General features: G+C 37.5%; 1 protein-coding gene across 3 annotated transcripts in view; it reads right to left on the bottom strand.

Moving 5' to 3' along the window:
• The window catches only part of DROSHA (drosha ribonuclease III), a 123,120-nt gene that overhangs the window by 54,135 nt on the left and 48,452 nt on the right, over positions 1–20,533 (bottom strand). For 2 of the 3 annotated variants that reach the window (XM_018065630.1, XM_018065628.1), the window contains 3 exons: positions 12,166–12,335; positions 3,506–3,630; positions 1,587–1,686 (listed from right to left, as the gene is read on the bottom strand). In XM_018065630.1, the coding sequence (XP_017921119.1) occupies positions 1,587–1,686; positions 3,506–3,630; positions 12,166–12,335 (395 nt within the window). The remainder of the gene's footprint in view (positions 1–1,586; positions 1,687–3,505; positions 3,631–12,165; positions 12,336–20,533) is intronic. The other variant, XM_018065629.1, reaches the window with a different exon arrangement.

The following is a 20,533-nucleotide window of genomic DNA, read 5'->3' as shown; positions in this document are numbered from 1 at the left end:
TGGAGAAGGAAAAAACCAAACTAAAGAAGCTACTCTGGCAAGTTCAAATGAAAAATGTCCTTTTGGAGACTTTTTGGTGATCCAGTAGCCTCCCAATGTTGGGGGTTCAGGTTCAATCCCTGGTTGGGGAGCTAGGACTCCACATGCCTCATGGCCAAAAACCCAAAGAATAAAACAGAAGAAAAATTGTAACAAATTCAATAAAGACTTTAAAAATGATCCTTGTCAAAAAAAAGAAAAATTGTGAAAAAAAATGCCCTTTAACTGAAAAAGAAACAAAATGTGGTGTTTGGAATCTGAAATCTGCATGTAAAAATTATATTTAAATCAAGCCTTATGTTAAGCATTTACATATAAGAAAGACAATCAGTAAATTAACCAGAAACCCATGTAATTCTCAAAGACGCCTTCTAATTTGCAAACCCTGCAGCAAGGGTATATTTTATTAAAACAAGACAATGATTTAAACTGCTGCAAGACGTAAAACAGGAATTTACTCTTCCCTTTTACGGCCACCCTTCAAATAATTAATGATAAAAAATAATTTTATACTTGTATGTTTATTCAATTAGAAAAAGTCTCCTAGGAATTCATAACAACAACAGGAACCACCACCACCTCCATCACTGATTAAGCTACTAATACAGGCCGGGTAGCTCAGACAGTAAAGAATCTGCCTGCAATGCAGGAGACCAGGGTCCTATCCCTGGGTTGGGAAGATCCCCTGGAGAAGAGAATGACAACCCACTCCAGGATTCTTGCCTGGAGAATTCCATGAACAAAGGAGCCTGGCAGGTTACAGTCCATGGGGTCACAAAGAGTCTGATATGACTGAATGACTAACACTTTAATAGGCCAAACACCACTGGAGGAAAGTTAAATAGAATGTCTCCAAGGCCACACCATCACCCTTTTCCCGAGTGCACTGACAGTCTCTTTCGGCCTTGGTTCCATCTTTCATAATGAAGCTGACTGGCTCAAGTCACAAAAAGTGACAATGTCAGATTCAAACACTTTTCTCAGCTTCAAAACCCTGCTTTTACACTATGGCAGCAGAATAAACCCTCAATGAGACAAAATCTATATTGATACTAAATCCATTTATTTTTTATTCTTAAATATAAAACACAAGTGACCCTGGAATATAGATAATACTACCCATTAGTAAAGAAATATGGAATTTGGGATATAAAGTCTCACAAAATCAGTTCACCATACTAAACTAACAGATATATAGAAGATAATCTTTTACAACCCAAGACCAAGAAACTTGAATATATGGTCCTATGTACAGTCTAATTAATGATAAAAGGCTAATCTGGGAAGTTTTAAAATTAACTTCTTAGAGAAGCTATATTCATTCCCAATATCTATTTAAAAACTGGCCTTTTTAAGGAGAAAATATGGTCCCTTAGCTACTAAAAGATGAAAAAAATCAGCATACTAACATAAGGAGGGGAGCGAAGTGTGATTTTTTTTTTTAAAGTATCTTTCCATCTTATTCTAAAAGTGTGGTGTAACAACAATCTCAGATAAACCGGAAGTACATCATCATTAGTCATAGGTGAAGAGGGTCCGATACCAACCTCCCTCTGTGCCAGCTTCTGCTTGTCAGTCTGTTTGACTTTGGGACTATTTGCTAGGAGGTGGCGAAGCTTAACATAACTCTTCCACAGTTTCTGGTACCTGAGGAAAAGGACACACGGACGTCTCAGACGAAAAGAAGGCAAATCTGAAACGCCATAAAGCCAGGTGTTCTCACAGGCCTGCTCGATCATAAATGCATCCCTGTGAACATCCTTAATGGCTGCAGACCTTCATTCTAAGGAAGGACGTGGTCTGGAGGAACGGAGCAGCTGGATGACCAAGAGTCATCTGGAATATATGAATAAGCGGATCATTGCCTACGTGGGTTGAAAATGAGGTGTCACTATACGGATGAATCTCTCTGGAGGCAATTCCAAGAGAGACACACAAAAATCGATAGAAACATGTATGGTTTCTCATTGTTACCGCTTTTAAAGTAACACATTTAAATACATGCTTTCTGATGTTTGTTGAAAGAAAGACCCCTTACTCAGCAGATATTGTCAGTGTCTGAAACACTTTCACTGAAAGTAAAAGCTGGAGAATAAGAGAAAAGAGAACCCTCCTCATGATAATACCCAAGATACACAGATGCTCACATCCATTTTTCCACTGGGAAGGGAAAGACAAATGGTATATAGCAATTTGTATATACCATGACAAAAATAACCATCTTTGAAGTCAAACATGTTATAACCTGGATCAGCCTAACGAATAAGTTAAAGTATCCTGAGAAGGAAGAGAATATACAGTTTTTTATCAATTCACACTCCTGCCAGCTGAGAGTCCACATGAGCCTAATCACATTCTACTCACACTTTTCTGGCAAGAAGGGACTTTCCAAAGATTTTCTGTTATATTGAAACTGCTCCTTTCTTGGCCTTTGCTGGGTCTCTCCTTTCTGATAACATTTTTTATAGACAATGGAGGAAAGAAAGAAGTACTTACACAGTGCCTGGCTCATTGCTTCATACTTTTATCCAAAGGGAGGGAAAAAAAGAACAAAACCCTTTAGCCTCTTCTAATATATCAGCCAGAATTGGATTTATGAATTGAAAATCTCCCATGCCCTTTTCTCCCATTATGAATCCTTTAAAAAAATTAAATCAGGAAATGGTTTGTTTGACAAAGTAGGGAATCTAAACACTCCTGAAGACTCTAATGGCGCTATTTCCCTTCCCACACACCCTCATTTTCTCCCAGCAAAACACTAATGTGCCAGTTGGAAAAGAAAGTGAAAGTGAAGTCGCTCAGTCGTGTCCGACTCTTTGCCACCCCACGGACTGTAGGCTTCTCCGTCCATGGGATTCTCCAGGCAAGAATACTGGAGTAGGTTACCATTTCCTTCTCCAGGGGATCTTCCTGACCCAGGGATCTAACCCGGGTCTCCTGCATTGGAGGCAGACGCTTTAACCTCTGAGCCACAGGGAAGACAGTTGGAAAGTAACATCACTTCTAAGAGACAGAAGTCATGGCTTCTCCTTCCAATATAACCCTTGACTTTGCATGGGATGTTGAGCTCTTATTAAGATGCCTCCCCAGAATCAGAACTCTACATCAATGCAGCAGTGCTAGGAACCAACATGGTGCTACTTTCCTCTAGAGAGCACTGAAAAAAATAAATAAAAATAGTAAGTTCTATAATGATGGATAAAGGAAAATTCCTTAAAGGTTAAAAACATACAGGACTCATATTGACCAAGACTGCTAAGGATAATCTATCGAATAATATGTAGAGAAAATAATTCTTCAGGAGTCACCATAACTTGTTTCATTTGGTAACCTAAACTTGGAAACATGGCTCATTTCAGATCTTAATTTTTAAAAAGAAAAAAATCCGCTAAAGAGGATTCCCTGCTAACTTCAGCTGTTGGTAGAAGGTGAAATTGGCTAAGACAAACACCGAGAAATATCTTACTGTGGGTCTCCAGCATAACTCAACTGTGCAGGGCGTATCCCAAAGTGAACGATAATCGGAAAAGTAATCACATCAGGGTTGAACTGTTCACGATCCAGTTGATCGATGCGGACAGAGCTTGGTTTCTAAAGAAAGAGAAATCAAAGCCATTTATTCCCTTAAGAAGTCTTTAAGTATTGACTTTAATCTAAGTAGGGAAGAAATTAATCGGATTTTTCCCTAGGAAAGCCTCATCCCCAAAGGGAAAAAAATGTCATTAAAAACCTTTAATCATAGCAACTACACTATATAAAAACTATAATGTCATCCCTGTAAATGAGTCTGTGCCATTCGGCATAATGAACGACGATTCTGTCCTTTTCTGCCATCCACATAGAAACCTTTAAAAATTAAACTTTTGAAAGGACACCTAGTCACATATAACTTTTCCTTAACCTCTCCAGAGGCACAGAGGGAGTATTCCACATGAGCAAAAGAGACACGCTGGCTTATTCTGCTTTAACTGCACATTTCAAACGGAAAGCTTATTTCTATTCAGCAGGCACAGACAGACGCCTCTATATAATTTTTTTCCCCATTAGTTCTCTGTGTACGTTGTGTATTTCTTTAATTCTATACCTTTAAATGAAAAGGCTTCTAGTCAGAATTTAGCTTTTAGCTTCTAGAAGCTTTTAGCTTCTAGTCAGAATTTCACCTTTTTTTCAAGTGCTCATGGAACCTTCTCCAGGATAGATCACATCCTGGGCCATAAATCTAAACTTCATAAATTCAAAAAAATCGAAATCATTCCAAGCATCTTTTCTGACCATAATGCATTAAGATTAGATCTCAATTACAGGAGAAAAACTATTAAAAATTCCAACATATGGAGGTTGAACAACACACTTCTGAATAACCAACAAATCACAGAAGAAATCAAAAAAGAAATCAAAATATGCATAGAAACTAATGAAAATGAAAACACAACAACCCAAAACCTGTGGGACACTATAAAAGCAGTGCTAAGAGGAAAGTTCATAGCAATACAGGCATACCTCAAGAAACAAGAAAAAAGTCAAATAAATAACCTAACTCTGCAACTAAAGCAACTAGAAAAGGAAGAGTTGGAGAACCCCAGAGTTAGTAGAAGGAAAGAAATCTTAAAAATTAGGGCAGAAATAAATGCAAAAGAAACAAAAGAGACCATAGCAAAAATCAACAAAGCCAAAAGCTGGTTCTTTGAAAGGATAAATAAAATTGACAAACCATTAGCCAGACTCATCAAGAAGCAAAGAGAGAAAAATCAAATCAATAAAATTAGAAATGAAAATGGAGAGATCACAACAGACAACACAGAAATACAAAGGATCGTAACAGACTACTATCAGCAGTTGTATGCCAATAAAATGGACAACGTGGAAGAAATGGACAAATTCTTAGAAAAGTACAATTTTCCAAAACTGAACCAGGAAGAAATAGAAAATCTTAACAGACCCATCACAAGCACGGAAATTGAAACGGTAATCAGAAACCTTCCAGCAAACAAAAGCCCAGGTCCAGACAGCTTCACAGCTGAATTCTACCAAAAATTTCGAGAAGAGCTAACACCTATCCTCCTCAAACTCTTCCAGAAAATTGCAGAGGAAGGTAAACTTCCAAACTCATTCTATGAGGCCACCATTACCCTAATACCAAAACCTGACAAAGATGTCACAAAAAGAGAAAACTACAGGCCAATATCACTGATGAACATAGATGCAAAAATCCTCAACAAAATTCTAGCAATCAGAATCCAACAACACATTAAAAAGATCATTCACCATGACCATGTGGGCTTTATCCCAGGGATGCAAGGATTCTGCAATATCCGCAAATCAATCAATGTAATTCACCACATTAACAAATTGAAAAATAAAAACCATATGATTATCTCAATAGATGCAGAGAAGGCCTTTGACAAAATTCAACATCCATTTATGATAAAAACTCTACAGAAAGCAGGAATAGAAGGAACATACCTCAACATAATAAAAGCTATATATGACAAACCCACAGCAAACATTATCCTCAATGGTGAAAAATTGAAAGCATTTCCCCTAAAGTCAGGAACAAGACAAGGGTGTCCACTTTCACCGCTACTATTCAACATAGTTCTGGAAGTTTTGGCCACAGCAATCAGAGCAGAAAAAGAAATAAAAGGAATCCAAATTGGAAAAGAAGAAGTAAAACTCTCACTGTTTGCAGATGACATGATTCTCTACATGGAAAACCCTAAAGACTCCACCAGAAAATTACTAGAGCTAATCAATGAATATAGTAAAGTTGCAGGATATAAAATCAACACACAGAAATCCCTTGCATTCCTATACACGAATAATGAGAAAGTAGAAAAAGAAATTAAGGAAACAATTCCATTCACCATTGCAATGAAAAGAATAAAATACTTAGGAATATATCTACCTAAAGAAACTAAAGACCTATATATAGAAAACTATAAAACACTGATGAAAGAAATCAAAGAGGACACTAATAGATGGAGAAATATACCATGTTCATGGATCGGAAGAATCAATATAGTGAAAATGAGTATACTACCCAAAGCAATTTACAAATTCAATGCAATCCCTGTCAAGCTACCAGCCACATTTTTCACAGAACTAGAACAAATAATTTCAAGATTTGTATGGAAATACAAAAAACCTCGAATAGCCAAAGCAATCTTGAGAAAGAAGAATGGAACTGGAGGAATCAACTTGCCTGACTTCAGGCTCTACTACAAAGCCACAGTCATCAAGACAGTATGGTACTGGCACAAAGACAGACATATAGATCAATGGAACAAAATAGAAAGCCCAGAGATAAATCCACACACATATGGACACCTTATCTTTGACAAAGGAGGCAAGAATACACAATGGAGTAAAGACAATCTCTTTAACAAGTGGTGCTGGGAAAACTGGTCAACCACTTGTAAAAGAATGAAACTAGATCACTTTCTAACACCGTACACAAAAATAAACTCAAAATGGATTAAAGATCTAAATGTAAGATCAGAAACTATAAAACTCCTAGAGGAGAACATAGGCAAAACACTCTCAGAAATAAATCACAGCAGGATCCTCTATGATCCACCTCCCAGAATTCTGGAAATAAAAGCAAAAATAAACAAATGGGATCTAATTAAAATTAAAAGCTTCTGCACAACAAAGGAAAATATAAGCAAGGTGAAAAGACAGCCTTCTGAATGGGAGAAAATAATAGCAAGTGAAGCAACTGACAAACAACTAATCTCAAAAATATACAAGCAACTTATGCAGCTCAATTCCAGAAAAATAAACGACCCAATCAAAAAATGGGCCAAAGAACTAAATAGACATTTCTCCAAAGAAGACATACAGATGGCTAACAAACACATGAAAAGATGCTCAACATCACTCATTATTAGAGAAATGCAAATCAAAACCACAATGAGGTACCACTTCACACCAGTCAGAATGGCTGCGATCCAAAAATCTGCAAGCAATAAATGCTGGGGAGGGTGTGGAGAAAAGGGAACCCTCCTACACTGTTGGTGGGAATGCAAACTAGTACAGCCACTATGGAGAACAGTGTGGAGATTCCTTAAAAAATTGCAAATAGAACTACCTTATGACCCAGCAATCCCACTTCTGGACATACACACCGAGGAAACCAGAATTGAAAGAGACACATGTACCCCAATGTTCATCGCAGCACTGTTTATAATAGCCAGGACATGGAAGCAACCTAGATGTCCATCAGCAGATGAATGCATAAGAAAGCTGTGGTACATATACACAATGGAGTATTACTCAGCCGTTGAAAAGAATTCATTTGAATCAGTTCTGATGAGATGGACGAAACTGGAGCCAATTATACAGAGTGAAGTAAGCCAGAAAGAAAAACACCAATACAGTATACTAACACATATATATGGAATTTAGAAAGATGGCAATGACGACCCTGTATGCAAGACAGGAAAAAAGACACAGATGTGTATAACGGACTTTTGGACTCAGAGGGAGAGGGAGAGGGTAGGATGATTTGGGAGAATGGGAATTCTAACAGGTATACTATCATGTAAGAATTGAATCGCCAGTCCATGTCTGACGTAGGGTGCAGCATGCTTGGGGCTGGTGCATGGGGATGACCCAGAGAGATGTTGTGGGGAGGAAGGTGGGAGGGGGGTTCATGTTTGGGAACGCATGTAAGAATTAAAGATTTTAAAATTTAAAAAAAAAAAAAAAGAAAAAAAAAAAAGCTTCTCTTATTATGTCCATGGAGGCCATTCTTAAATTTTAATAAGAGAAGACTCAATTTTCATAAGTTTCTTTTCCAAGTCTAATTTAACAAAAAAAAAAAGAAGTGTAACAGCTTGGTTCCTTCTTAAGTTACTAAAGTATGAGGATCCTTTTGTAAAACAGCTTTCATCCTGAATACTTAAGTTTGTGAAAAGATGGTAAAATCGTGGAGAGTATGTTTTAGCAACTCCTTGCTTATACTGAACACTCAGGGCAGTCCCTAATTAGAAGCTAAATTCTGACTAGAAGATTGTAGGGGTGTGTGGCCCAGTTGCTTCAGAGCTAGAGGCTACAGAATTGATCCCCATGGAAGCTAATAAGCTTCACTGTATTGCCCAGTAATGCCCAACAACTGTGACTTAACAGTCTGGCCTGGTTTGTCCAAGACACAATGCTAAAACTGGGAAAGCCCTCAGCAACTGGGACAAGCTGGTCGCCCTACCCACAACGATAGTCCAAGTAGGTGACCAACTATTTAATAAAAAGATTTGTGCAAATTCATTTTCATTAGTGAAACAAACAAACAAACAAACAACCTTAGACTTCAAAGAATTATTTAAATGTCATTTAACAATCAAAATTTTACTAGTATCTTGAAAAATTGATCTTTGCTCTCAAAATTAATAACTAGGTCAAAAAGACTCCTCTGAGTCAAAACACTCTGATGTTCTTTCATGCTCTTCTGCCTACCAGGACCACAATTAAAGTCTCTTCCTGCCTCTGCAGTCGCCACAGACCAGATTATGCTGGGCTTCTCTTTGGCTCCATGCTATAGTATCAGGGTTTCCCAGGTGGCACTAGTGGTAAAGAACTCGCCTGTTAATGCAGGAGATGCAAGAGACACAGGTTTGATCCCTGTGTCGGGAAAATCCCCTGAAGGAAAGCAGAGCAATCCACGCCAGTACTCTTGCCTGGAGAATCTCATGGACAGAGGAGACTGGTGGGCTGCAGTTCAGAGGGTCACAAAGAGTTGGACACAACTGAAGTGACTTAGCATGCATAGTATCAACAGAGGATATAGTGATTTGAAATATTTGTGTGTGTGTGTGCATGCGCGCACGCACTCAGTCACTCAGTCATGTCCAATTCTTTCCAACCTCATGGGCCGTAGCCCGCTAGGCTCCTCTGTCCATGGAATTCTCCAGGAAAGAATAGTGGAGAGGGTAGCCATTCCCTTCTCCAGGGTATCCTCTCGACCCCGGGATCTGCACTGCAGGAAGATTCTTAACCACCTGAGTCACCAGGGAAGCCCTTTAAAATATCTGTACTATTCTTATTTATAGGCGGACAGGGGATGAAGTAAGATCTAGACTTGGCCACACCCTACAGTATCCATCATACTATTTTTATATTAGAATAAAATACATTCTCACCAATGGCTAAAGTGTTCCCTAGCAGAGGCAAAGTACCTGGGGAGGGAGATTAATTTTAAATTCTGCAGCAATAAAGTACTTAATGGGACCATGATGATTTGAAATTTTTAATAAATTCCCCAATATCCTTATCACTGGGCAATCTTTCAAAGCAAGCACTTCATAGGACAAAATATAGCGCCATGTCTATTCTGTCCTATTCTCAACAGGATATAATGAAAGAATGTTTCATGATACTGAGTTTTCAGGACACTTTTCTCCTCTGCACTAAGACTAAATAGAAAATACTAAAAAACAAACAAACAAACAAAAACTACCTTAAACATGTCCCAAAGCTTGGCACCCAAACCTAACTTTCTTATTTCCAATTACTTTCCAGCATAAACCTTTCACCCTGACTAACCTGTGGTTTCCTCATTATCTTCAAAACTGGTCATACACCAACTCAAGAATGTTCATTCAAATGTGCCAATGATTTATACAATTCCTTGATTATTTAAAGACCACAGTAGTGTTTATGAAGCATCCCTGGGAGCCTGGCCTAGTGATCTCACCAAACACTACAAGCTTTCCTGACTGGCTTTTTCAAAGATTGGTCCACTGATTCAATAATTCATCACAGACTCCTTTCATATGGATATGCTGTAAGTCTGCAGCTGGACAAGCATCATATATAATCTATATACTTCAGTAGCACCTGGCTCACGTAGTAGTTCCTCAACAACTGAGCTGAATGATGATCATGGCAATGGAGTAAATATTCTCTATGCCACTGGCTCAAAAATGAGCAAGGAGTGAACCAGAAGCAACTGGGGAGTTTTTTTGACTACAGGTCATTGAGCCCCGTTACCTGGAGTATATGGGATGGGGTCCATCAGGGCATTCTTGTATTTTCAAAAGCTCTCCAACTGATCCTAGGAGTTCAGGAAATTTTAACCATGCTATAGAAGGGAGTCTCAAGATAAAAGTGCTTCCACAGTAAATCATGATTCTTCAAGCTGACCCACCAAGGTAAAAAGGATGTCTCCCACCACCATCACCCCTACTCAGTCCTCTGACCCAACTATAAAACTAACAGAAAAATGTAAATTCACGCAACTGTTTAAAATAAGAAAGAGTAAATCCACAGTCACACTCTCATAGTGCTATGATTTTGTATATTTCTTTTACTCTAACTATCTGTGTGGCTTAGCAATATAATAGTACAAATTGTATAACTTTTTTAGTGTTAAACAAGTTTCATGTTTAAAGACATTTTTATTAAACACTTTCACTTTCTAGATTTGTTTAAAATAATCAGCATTAGCTAGAATGTCTGATTTGCAAATAGCAACATTCTGTTTGTGCAGATGTTACTGTCATGCTACAAAAAGTTGATTTAGAGTTTTTATTTTTATGAATCAAGGCTATTAAGCAATTTGGCAGCCTTTCTAAAACAACAGCTTTGTTTAAATAGACTACTCTGTTTCCTTACATAGTAGTATTTTAATTCTTCACTTTTGCAAAACTTTATACAGATAAGATGCCAATATATAACTATTTTATGAAATGATAACATATTTTAGAGGAAAAAAATTTAGTAATAAAACAGCGTGCTCTTTATCAGAAAAAAACAAGCTATCTATTAATTATCTTCTGATTTTTATGTTTTAACTTTAAAAATGGACATGAGAAGCAAAATTTAAAGGAATAAATTTAAAAAACATTAATAAAAATTAGACAAAGGATGTCAATAAACCATTAACAGAAGAAAAACTTTAAAGATCAACATTTAAAATATCAAGTTTTGCTAGAAACCAAAATAAAAAGAAAACTGAGCTAAACAGTATCTATTTTTTCCCTACCAAATTGACAAAGTTTTTTGTTAAACTAGTATAAACAGTATGAAGAAATGGTCAGAGTGTGAATTTTACAACCCTCTTGAAGGTAATTTATAAAGTATCAAAAGCTTTAAAAATGTACATACTTCAAGGAATTAAATGGACACATTCAAACAGAAATACATACATACGGAAAACATGTTTAGTCACACATACACAAATTCAATACAGCATTATTTGCTATAGCAAAAATCTGGAAGCAACTTAGGTGCCTGATAATATGGGGTTAATTAAGTAACAGTGGCTTTTTTTAAAATTACATGCCTCAAGAAATGTAAAACAAAGGAAAAATAATAACTTTGTGCTTGTTCCTGGAGGAAGATAAGAAGGAAAAAGTCTGAATATTAATATTTAATAGTATGATGCCAATTTTGTTTCAAAACAATATGAAATATGTCTTACTAGAAAAGTGAATAGTATTATCTCTGAAGAATGGAATTGTGGGCAATTTTTCTCTTCTTTGGGCTGTTTTTCTCTTTTTTTAATTATCTATAGAGAGGATCTATTACTTTTATACTCAGAATAAAATTAAAGCTGAACATAATCTAAAAACTTCAAAATTCTCCATAATAAGTAGAATAAATCTACTAAGCAGATGAATGGGGCTTCCCTGGTGGCTCAGAGGTTAAAGCGTCTACCTGCAATGCGGGAGACCTGGGTTCAATCCCTGGGTCGGGAAGATCCCCTGAAGAAGGAAATGGCAGCCAACTCCAGTATTCTTGCCTGGAGAACCCCATGGATGGAGGAGCCTGGTGGGCTACAGTCCTCGGGGTCACAAAGAGCTGGACACGAATGAGCGACTTCACTTTCACACCTTCAGTTCAGTTCAGTTGCTCAGTCATATCTGACTCTTTGAGACCCAATGGACTGCAGCACGCCAGGCTTCCCTGTCCACCAGCAACTCTTATGGCTATATATATATGCCTACAAATATGCCAATATTATAATATTTTTCTTATGTACTAAATATTTAAAGGAAAAAAATTACTCAAAGGACAAGAAGCAACGAGTACTTAAATCTTTAAAAACATTCTGTTAGCATTTTTTACAAAACACTCAAACCTGAAAGGAAGGTGACTCAGTCTCTGACCGTCTATACCAGCACATACCGCTCCAGGGTTGGTGACGATCATGCCTTTGCATTCTTCTGCGTATTTCTGCCACTCAAGTTCCTCCCACTGAAGCATATTGGCAATCTCCTCTTCGGGAACAAGGGCTTTGCTACACCGCAGTAAGTAAAGGAGGATCTGGTGCATAGACAGCACTTCTTTTCCTCCATCTCAGGTGACAGTGGAGAGAGAGGGAAAAATGAGAGTGCTCAATGAACAGCCAGTCCTCTACCCAATCAGGAAGAACAAGACAACGAGAGAAGAGCAATTGTAAAAAGGTAACTTAGAATTTACTTCGTTAAACCATTGTTTAACCGGGTGCCAAATAATAGGCAAGCCATTTGTTTCACTGATGAACAGGGCTCATAAACCATCTCCTTATGAAAATGGCAACAACAACATTACAAATGACAAAAGGCTCTATTTCTGAGGTAGGAATATAAAAAAAGGTGCCTACCTAAATAAATTTAAAACCACCTAGTGTAAAGAACCACGGTTTATAACATACAGAACCATCTTATATTTTAAATATTTGATCAGTCTTTATAGGGTAACAGATGAAAGTTGATGTTACTAATTTAAGGAAATTCTAAGCTTTTATGAGATACTTATGGATGTTTTCAATAAACTATTGTTGCATTATGGTCTAATTTTTTGGTGTTAATGTGCTGCACCCGCCATGAGAAACAGAACTAAAGAGCTTATACCAATATCATGAAGATCATTATGGAGTTAGTACATGGAAAAAATACGAAGTATTCTGAGACTTAAAGAAGCATATATTACCAAGTACAGAGGCTAAAAACAACAAAGAGCATAAATAAAGTACCTTGGAAAAACTCAATTAATCTGGTACTTCGTGAAGCAAAGCCATTCATCTAATATGCACATTAATTTCAGGTTCACAGGCTTCTGCCTTCTCTTTAGGTTTAGCTTTTGTTTTTGTTTTTGTTTTTTTTGGCCACAGTGTATAACACACAGGTTCTTAGTTCCCCGACCAGGGACTGAACTCATGCCCTCCTCATTGGAATCATATAATTTTAACTACTGGACTGCCAAGGAAGTTCCCGGGTTTATTAGCTTCTTGACCAGTACGTACAACCAACTTTTCTCTGCCTAGTCCCACCCAAAGGAAGGACAAGAGCCCTGATGGTGTAGAGAACAATAACTGCTCTCCCCAAGGTCGTAAGACACGCTAGAAACAGTAGTATAGGGCCAAACACTTCATGGAGAAACAAGGGGACCAAGATGTTGGAGACAGGCAGGCATAAATGAGGGGGTCCTATTTGTGCTAGAAGAGTTTACAACACCCAAGGAATCTAGGATACTAGAAAATGGAAGAAGATAAAAGATTTTAATTTGAGTTGCTCTGGGCTAAGATCTTAGGCCTATACTTCTAAAACAGAAGACAGTAAGGATCAAAATTTCTTTTTGATTTGTGTTTTTCTATCTCAGATGCTGCTCTGGAATTAAATGGCATTGCTGCTATATGGCTACTATATATGTAGGAATGCATTCATTTATTAATCTAAATACACATTCATTCATTCAATAATTACCAGCACCTATTATGTAGCTGGCCCAGGAAACACAGTGCTAAACAGCTGAAACTCTTACATTCCAGAGGAGAGAAAGAAACAATAAAAAACAACTACTTAATAATAGATCAGAGATGAGGGCTCTGAAAATGGATCAAACTGGGCAACTATACATAAAAGGGTGATCAGGAAAGATGTCTTTGAAGCAGAGGAGCTCCATGCGGCTACCTGGGAGAGGAGTGTCTCTGGTAGAAAAAATAGCCAAAGCCCGAAGGTAAGACTGATGTGTTCCAGGAACTGCAAAGAGGCCAGGAGGAGAATTTAAGAGAGGCAGCAGGGAAACCAGATCTTGCAAAGCTTTGCAAAGCACAGTAAGCTCTCTGGAAGTGACTCTCAGATGGGAGCATGTTTTTCACCATTCTGTGCCTGGCACTATGAATGGTCCCATGTAACAATTATGGGAAAAAACAAACAAACAAAAACATAAGCTCCAGGACTTTAAGAAGCAAGCTGGCTAACGATGATTAATCACAACGGTTCCTAAGGAATCTTTGCAGGTAACATTCTGAAAAGACTTCTCTTAATTAAAGACACTGAGTCTCTTCAAAAAAAAAAAAAAGAAGTAACTAAAGTAGAAAATACAATCAACCTACATGAGGACATGTTCTGTCTACTCTTACTATTATTCACAGCAGCAGAAAAAAATGGCATGCCTCATTACTAAACATCTGCCTTAAAACTACAAGTCACCTTTGATTAACAAACTTCCATGGTTAAGGACATATTTCTCAGACTCCGTCTCAACAGACATTTAAATCTGCCTGCATGTGACATGACTTTCTCAATCAATGATGTCTTCCCCTTTGCTAAGGAGCCCAGCAAATCATAATGCCCCTCGGTCAGTCTGAGTCAATGGTAATCTCTGCTTCTGGGGAGAGCCTGAAGTGAGCAGGTGGCCAAGAGATCTCTAAAGCCAGAGCAAACTGACTTACGCTTGCATGTGTTAATGTAAGGAGCAGCAGGGATAAAGGAAACCTAGCCCTCAGAAGAACTGCCATACTGAGGAGATTCTAGGAACCAAGGAAAGGGTAAAACACAGTAAGATTACTAAAGAGCACTGTGAGCTTATAAGGATACATCAGAGGAGCAGAGTGTTGTTTTGCTATAAGGATTAGAGAAGAACATTCAGATTTTATTTGGGAAGGTTGGAAGGAGAAAAGATATGTAATTCTAGCTATACACATTGGTGCTAGAACCCACCCCACGGTTACAAGTGGCCAACTTCAGGACACTTCAAATAAATGGGAAAAGGACTAAGGGCACTGAATTTAAAGGGAAAAGAATAAAAAAGAATCAAAGAGCTACTGAGAGGGAGGAACACTTAAACCTGCAAACCAAGGGCACTGCCCGATTTAGGAGAAGAGTACCTGCGAGATAAACGAGGAAGGCCACCAAGTGCTCTGAGAACGCGTCTGCCTAGTTTGGGTACAAAGGTGCTGATGAGGGAGGAGAGATTTATAGCTGCATGGAACCAGAAAGAATTTTTTTAAAACATACACACATCAAGAGCGAGGTAATGGTAAAGGAGAAACTATAAACCCATGTTGAAAACTGTTAAATATTTCAAAAAACAGCTAAAATCTAAAAAGATAGATATTTACCGGTGTGAAAAAGTAGAAACTCAGGATAGATAACATGAGGTGAAACCCTTACAGGAATATAAGGAAAGGTAGACAGAACTAGAGAGTCCCACAGAGCCCATGGGGCATGAGCTCCATCCCTCACACCTAGCCTGGCAAAAAGGACATTGCAGAAATATTTGTGGGATGACTTTCTGAAGTAGATAAATAATGCGGCCACTTGCTCGCAGACTGCCACGAATGTACTAATGTTAATGAATTGGCTCTTTTGGTTTGTCTGCTTTGCTACATGTTTATGTTGGGGATTTATGGAACTATGTCACTGAGGGCTAGGAAGTAATCTTTATCTCATTGGCTGAGATAAATAGGACCCGATATAAATGAGAAATTAGAGCGGGTAAGCTAAGGTTAGCAGGAATTCTGCCAGCGCTGGGACTGGAACCGTGACAACGGCTCATTATTTGGGAAGAACTGGAGTTTGTGTTTCAGGGAATGAATCTGGACAGTCATTAATGAACTGACAGACTTTATAAACTGTTTCTTAGAGACTTAATTCTCTCAGTTTATACTGCTTGATGATTTATATGGTTATTGGGAGGAGGGGCAATTTGCTAGGGAATTTGTGTTAAGAATATACTGGTTAAATGAGTAGTTCTCAAGAGTATAATACTCAGTTTTAAGAAACATACAATACTGTCTTTCCCTACACTGAGAATAACTATATAACTGCATTAATTATGTCTCCCAAATATTCCTACAGGACACCTTCATATAATCTTAAGTTTTGAAAACTTTTATTAATAGCACAGAATTTTCTCAACTCTCCAAAAACAAAGCTACATTAAGACACTGTATCAATTTATGTCTTTTTCCAAACTACACTTCCCTCCTGGGAATTCTGATATAGTTTCTTCCTCTCTGGCCCTCTGTGAGCCATAGCCAAAGAACTACTTCTCCAAAATGAGACAATTTCCAAAAATCAATCTGCTAGATAGTTGATTTGCAAAACTGATTTGGGATTCTCAAAGCTTTACTACAGCAATGATATAAGCAATCAACAGGCTTTCCCGTAACTGCAGCCTTTCTATCTTGAATTATGCCCTGCCCTAGCCCTGGCTACAATCAAGATAAAACCTTAAACTGGCTCTAGGAGAGCTCATACCAACTGTCTAACTACTAAAGGTGGAGGTAGGGATAAGGAAAGGAACAAAAATTGAGAAAACTCTTATGATATCAATAAACTGGTTGTTCTGTGATTTGACTTCTGGTAAACTGACATGCACTGAAGAATCCTTGGTTTAGTCTATTAGCTAAACTTTGGATAAATTTGTATAAAGCAACTGAGACAGCTGACTTCAAAGCAGGTCCACTGAGGAACTAGAGAAAAATTGTAATGACTCATAAACTTTCAAGCTATGTATTTCAACCTGTTACGAACAAAAAGCCGATGAGAGTAAGAGGACCACGAAATACCTGAAGCACTATAAAAAAAGCTGTTCACTCTCACAGGAGTTCAAGTAAGAGGCAAATATTAATAATAACAATGAGATAGCTTTTTACGTATCAGATGCTAGTAAAACCCAGTGTGGGCAGATGTATCGGAAAAGGGTGGTGTCAAAAATGCTGGTTAGAACTACAAACTATGTCCTTTCTAGAGAAAACTTGGCCAACTCTTTCCAAATTTAAAATGTGCATACTGTCTTAACAAATAATTACTTCTAGAACTACACCTTATAAAAACACACAAACGCAAAAGAATAGATGCATAAGACTATACCTGAAGTATTTACATGTAATGGGGCAGAGCGGTGGGCGGGTGCGGGGGGAGGGGGTTGCAGAATAGAGACTTCCAAAATACTCCTGACTACAGGAACTGTAAAGAAAGAAACCCGATGTCTATTCATCTATAGAATGCCACATAGGTGTTAAAAATTAAGGCAATGTATGTGTGTGCGCGCATGTGTGTGTGTGTGTGTGTGTGTGTGTGTGTGTGTGTCCCCGACTCTCTGTGACCCCGTGGACTGCAGTCTGCCGGGCTCCTCTGTCCATGGGGTTCTCCAGACATGAACATTGGAGTGGGCTGCCATTCCCTTTTCCAATGTGAATTTTAGTAGTAGTAGTTTAGTCGCTCAGTCGTGTCCAACTCTTGTGACCCCACAGACTGTAGCCGGTCAGGTTCTTCTGTCCATGGGATTCTACAGGCAAGTATACTGGAGCAGGTGGGTTGCCATTTCCTTCTCCAGCATATTTATATAGAGGATGGTCTGAAATAGCTGGGTAAAAAGGTCAAGTTGTGTAACATGTTTAGCGTTATCTCACTTAAAGAAAAAAGTATAATTCTCTGTATATAGGTTAAAACAAATACAAATCAAACCACTTATAGCACCTACTGATTCCCACATGTCTAGAAGCTGGTGTTCACTTTTTTACTTCATATACTTTTGTACTATTTATATGTGTGCACGCACACACACACAGAGTGGACACAATTCAGGGCAAAGGTAACACCTAAATTTTGTGAAGAAAGAATGGTGTTTTCAATAAATGGTGCTAGTCAACTGGATGTCATATTGAAAATAATGAATCTTGACCCATATCTTATGTTATTTACAAAAACAAATTTGAGACATATTATAGGACTAAATTTGTAGAAAACATAGGAGAACATCTTGATGACCTAGAGGCAGGCAAAGTTTTCACAAACAAGAGACAAAAAGCTCTAAGCAAAAAGGAAAAACAAGAATTAAAATTCAGAATTTCTGTTCATCAAAAAAACATCACCATTAAGATGGTGAAAAAGCAATCACAGAGAATGTATTGGCAATACATATATTGGCCAAGACTCATATAATAAGTATATATAAAAAATACCTACAAATAAACAAGAAAAAGGCAAATAAAGCAACAGAAAAATGAACTAGAGGCTTGAATAGGCACTTCAAAAGTCAACAAGGAAAAAACAAAAGTCAACAAGGAAATGGTCTATGTATGAAATGGTGTTCCATTTCATTAGTCATTAGAGAAATGAAAATTAAAACCATACTATGATACCTCTGATGCTCATCAGACTAGCTAACTTGAAAAAGAAAGAAAAATGCCAAGTGTTGGTGCAAATGTGGAATAACCTGAACTTTTATCTATACTGCACACAGGACAGTGAAAAGGTACCATCATTTTGGAAAACTGAAAGTATCTACAAAGCAAAACTTAAAAACATCCAGAATTTCCACTCCTAGGTATATATACCCACTACAGGAAAGCATAAATATGCACATCAAAAGGCGCGTACAAGAGTTTGGTGAACATGTGTGCTACTGAAAGAGTCAAAAACTAAAAATATACAAATGTCCATTAATCACAGACAGGTTAAACACATTTTAATTTAGTCACACTGTGTAATACGATACAGCAATGAGAATGTGCCAACTACAGTTAACTGTAACAGGTATTTCAAAAACAAAATAAAGAAGAAGATAGAAACAAAAAATATATACAATTCTAATTTTTATAGTTCAAAAACAGGTAAAACTAATACATGGTATTTTCAAGACAGAATAGAGGTTGCCTTAGGGAGTCGAGTGTTGACTAGAAAGGGGCTCTTCAACGCTGGTAATCTTGAGTGAGGGGCTGGGTACACAGTCATATTCACTTGGTGAAAATTCACTGAATCTTATGACAAGAGCACTTTTCAGTATTTGTGTTCTACTTCAATCAAAGGTTTATTTTTCAAAAATGAGAGACAATACCAAAGAATGAGTGAAAACCACATTCACTTTCATTAACAACAAAATATATGAATATTTAACTAAGGCACTCTTATGACCGATTAAATAAAGTCTGTAAACAAGTATTTACTGAGCCCCTGCTATGTGCCAAGGAATCTGTTAGTACTGATACAGGACAGACAGTTAACGCCTCAGCCTCATGGAGGAAAGAAGCAAAGAAACAAAGCCCAAAATGTGAAGGAGACTAATAATTCACTTTTTACAGCGGCATAAACTGATGGGATTCTTTTGATAAGAAATTTGGTACTATGTATCATGGTCTTTAAAAAATATCCATCTACTGGATGAATTACTAAAAATTAGGATGCAAAACATGTATCAGTATGATGACTAGCATGTAAAAAAGTTATGAAGGGAAAAAAATGAAAATATACATCAAAACAGACACGCCATTTTGAACTCACCATTTTCTAAAGATTTTTAGTGAAGTCATATTGTGAAAAACGAATCAACCATAATTTGCCATCCAATAACAAACTGCATTTTATACAGAAAAAGGCATTTTTCTGTATCCTTCTGAGTTTTTTTTTAAGTAAGTATAGTTTCACAGAAAGTCTAATGAAAAAGTCAATTCTGTTTAAAAATAAGCCACGAAATCTTTTTCTTTACAACAACCTGTGTCATCCCTGCATAGTTACGAGAAACATTTTGTGAGAGTTGAAATCCCACAAAGTAAATACCTGACACAGGATTTTTCTTTAAGATGATTTTAAAATAAATGTCCACATTCTCTGAGAGATTTGTTTGGTCATAAAATTCCTAGAGGCAGATAGACACAGAAAGGAAAGGCTTTTCAACAAACTCACTCTAATACCATTTTCTCATAAGTTTACCATTAAAGCTCCATTACAAAATCATAGATTCATTCACTTGAAAAAAAAAAAAGGACCTCTCAATAAAATGAAACCAGGGGACTTCCCTGGTGGTCTAGTAGTTAAGACTCCATACTTCCACTGCAAGGGGTTGGGGGAGTGGTGATGGTAAGAGGGCCACAGGTTCCATTCCTGTCAGGGAACTAGGATCCCACATGCTATGTGGTATGGCCAAAAAACAAAATAAAAAAATAAAGACAAAAAGAAATAAAATATGCAGCTATACAAAAGAAAATGTTTTGAATGCATTTTCCAAACAAAATAAACATTAACAATAATACTAAAAATATGATTAATGCTATGTTAAAATAAGCCACCTTGACTGAATGGACTGAGGAGAGGATACCAAGGACAAAAGCTGGAGGAAAATCTACACTAGAATGAATAGATGAGGTAAAAGCCACAAAGGACGAATCAGAGAGCCAGAAGGCGAGTAAGGAGCGCGCAGCAGGCAGAACACACTAAAAGCCCAGGTATCATATCAGGGAGGAGATGCAACTGAAGCGTGTCCACTGGATTCGGTCTGACATCAG

Source organism: Capra hircus, chromosome 20 (genome assembly GCF_001704415.2).
Source record: "Capra hircus breed San Clemente chromosome 20, ASM170441v1, whole genome shotgun sequence".
Classification (NCBI taxonomy): Eukaryota; Metazoa; Chordata; class Mammalia; order Artiodactyla; family Bovidae; genus Capra; species Capra hircus.
This window is presented reverse-complemented; position numbering and strand designations above follow the sequence as displayed.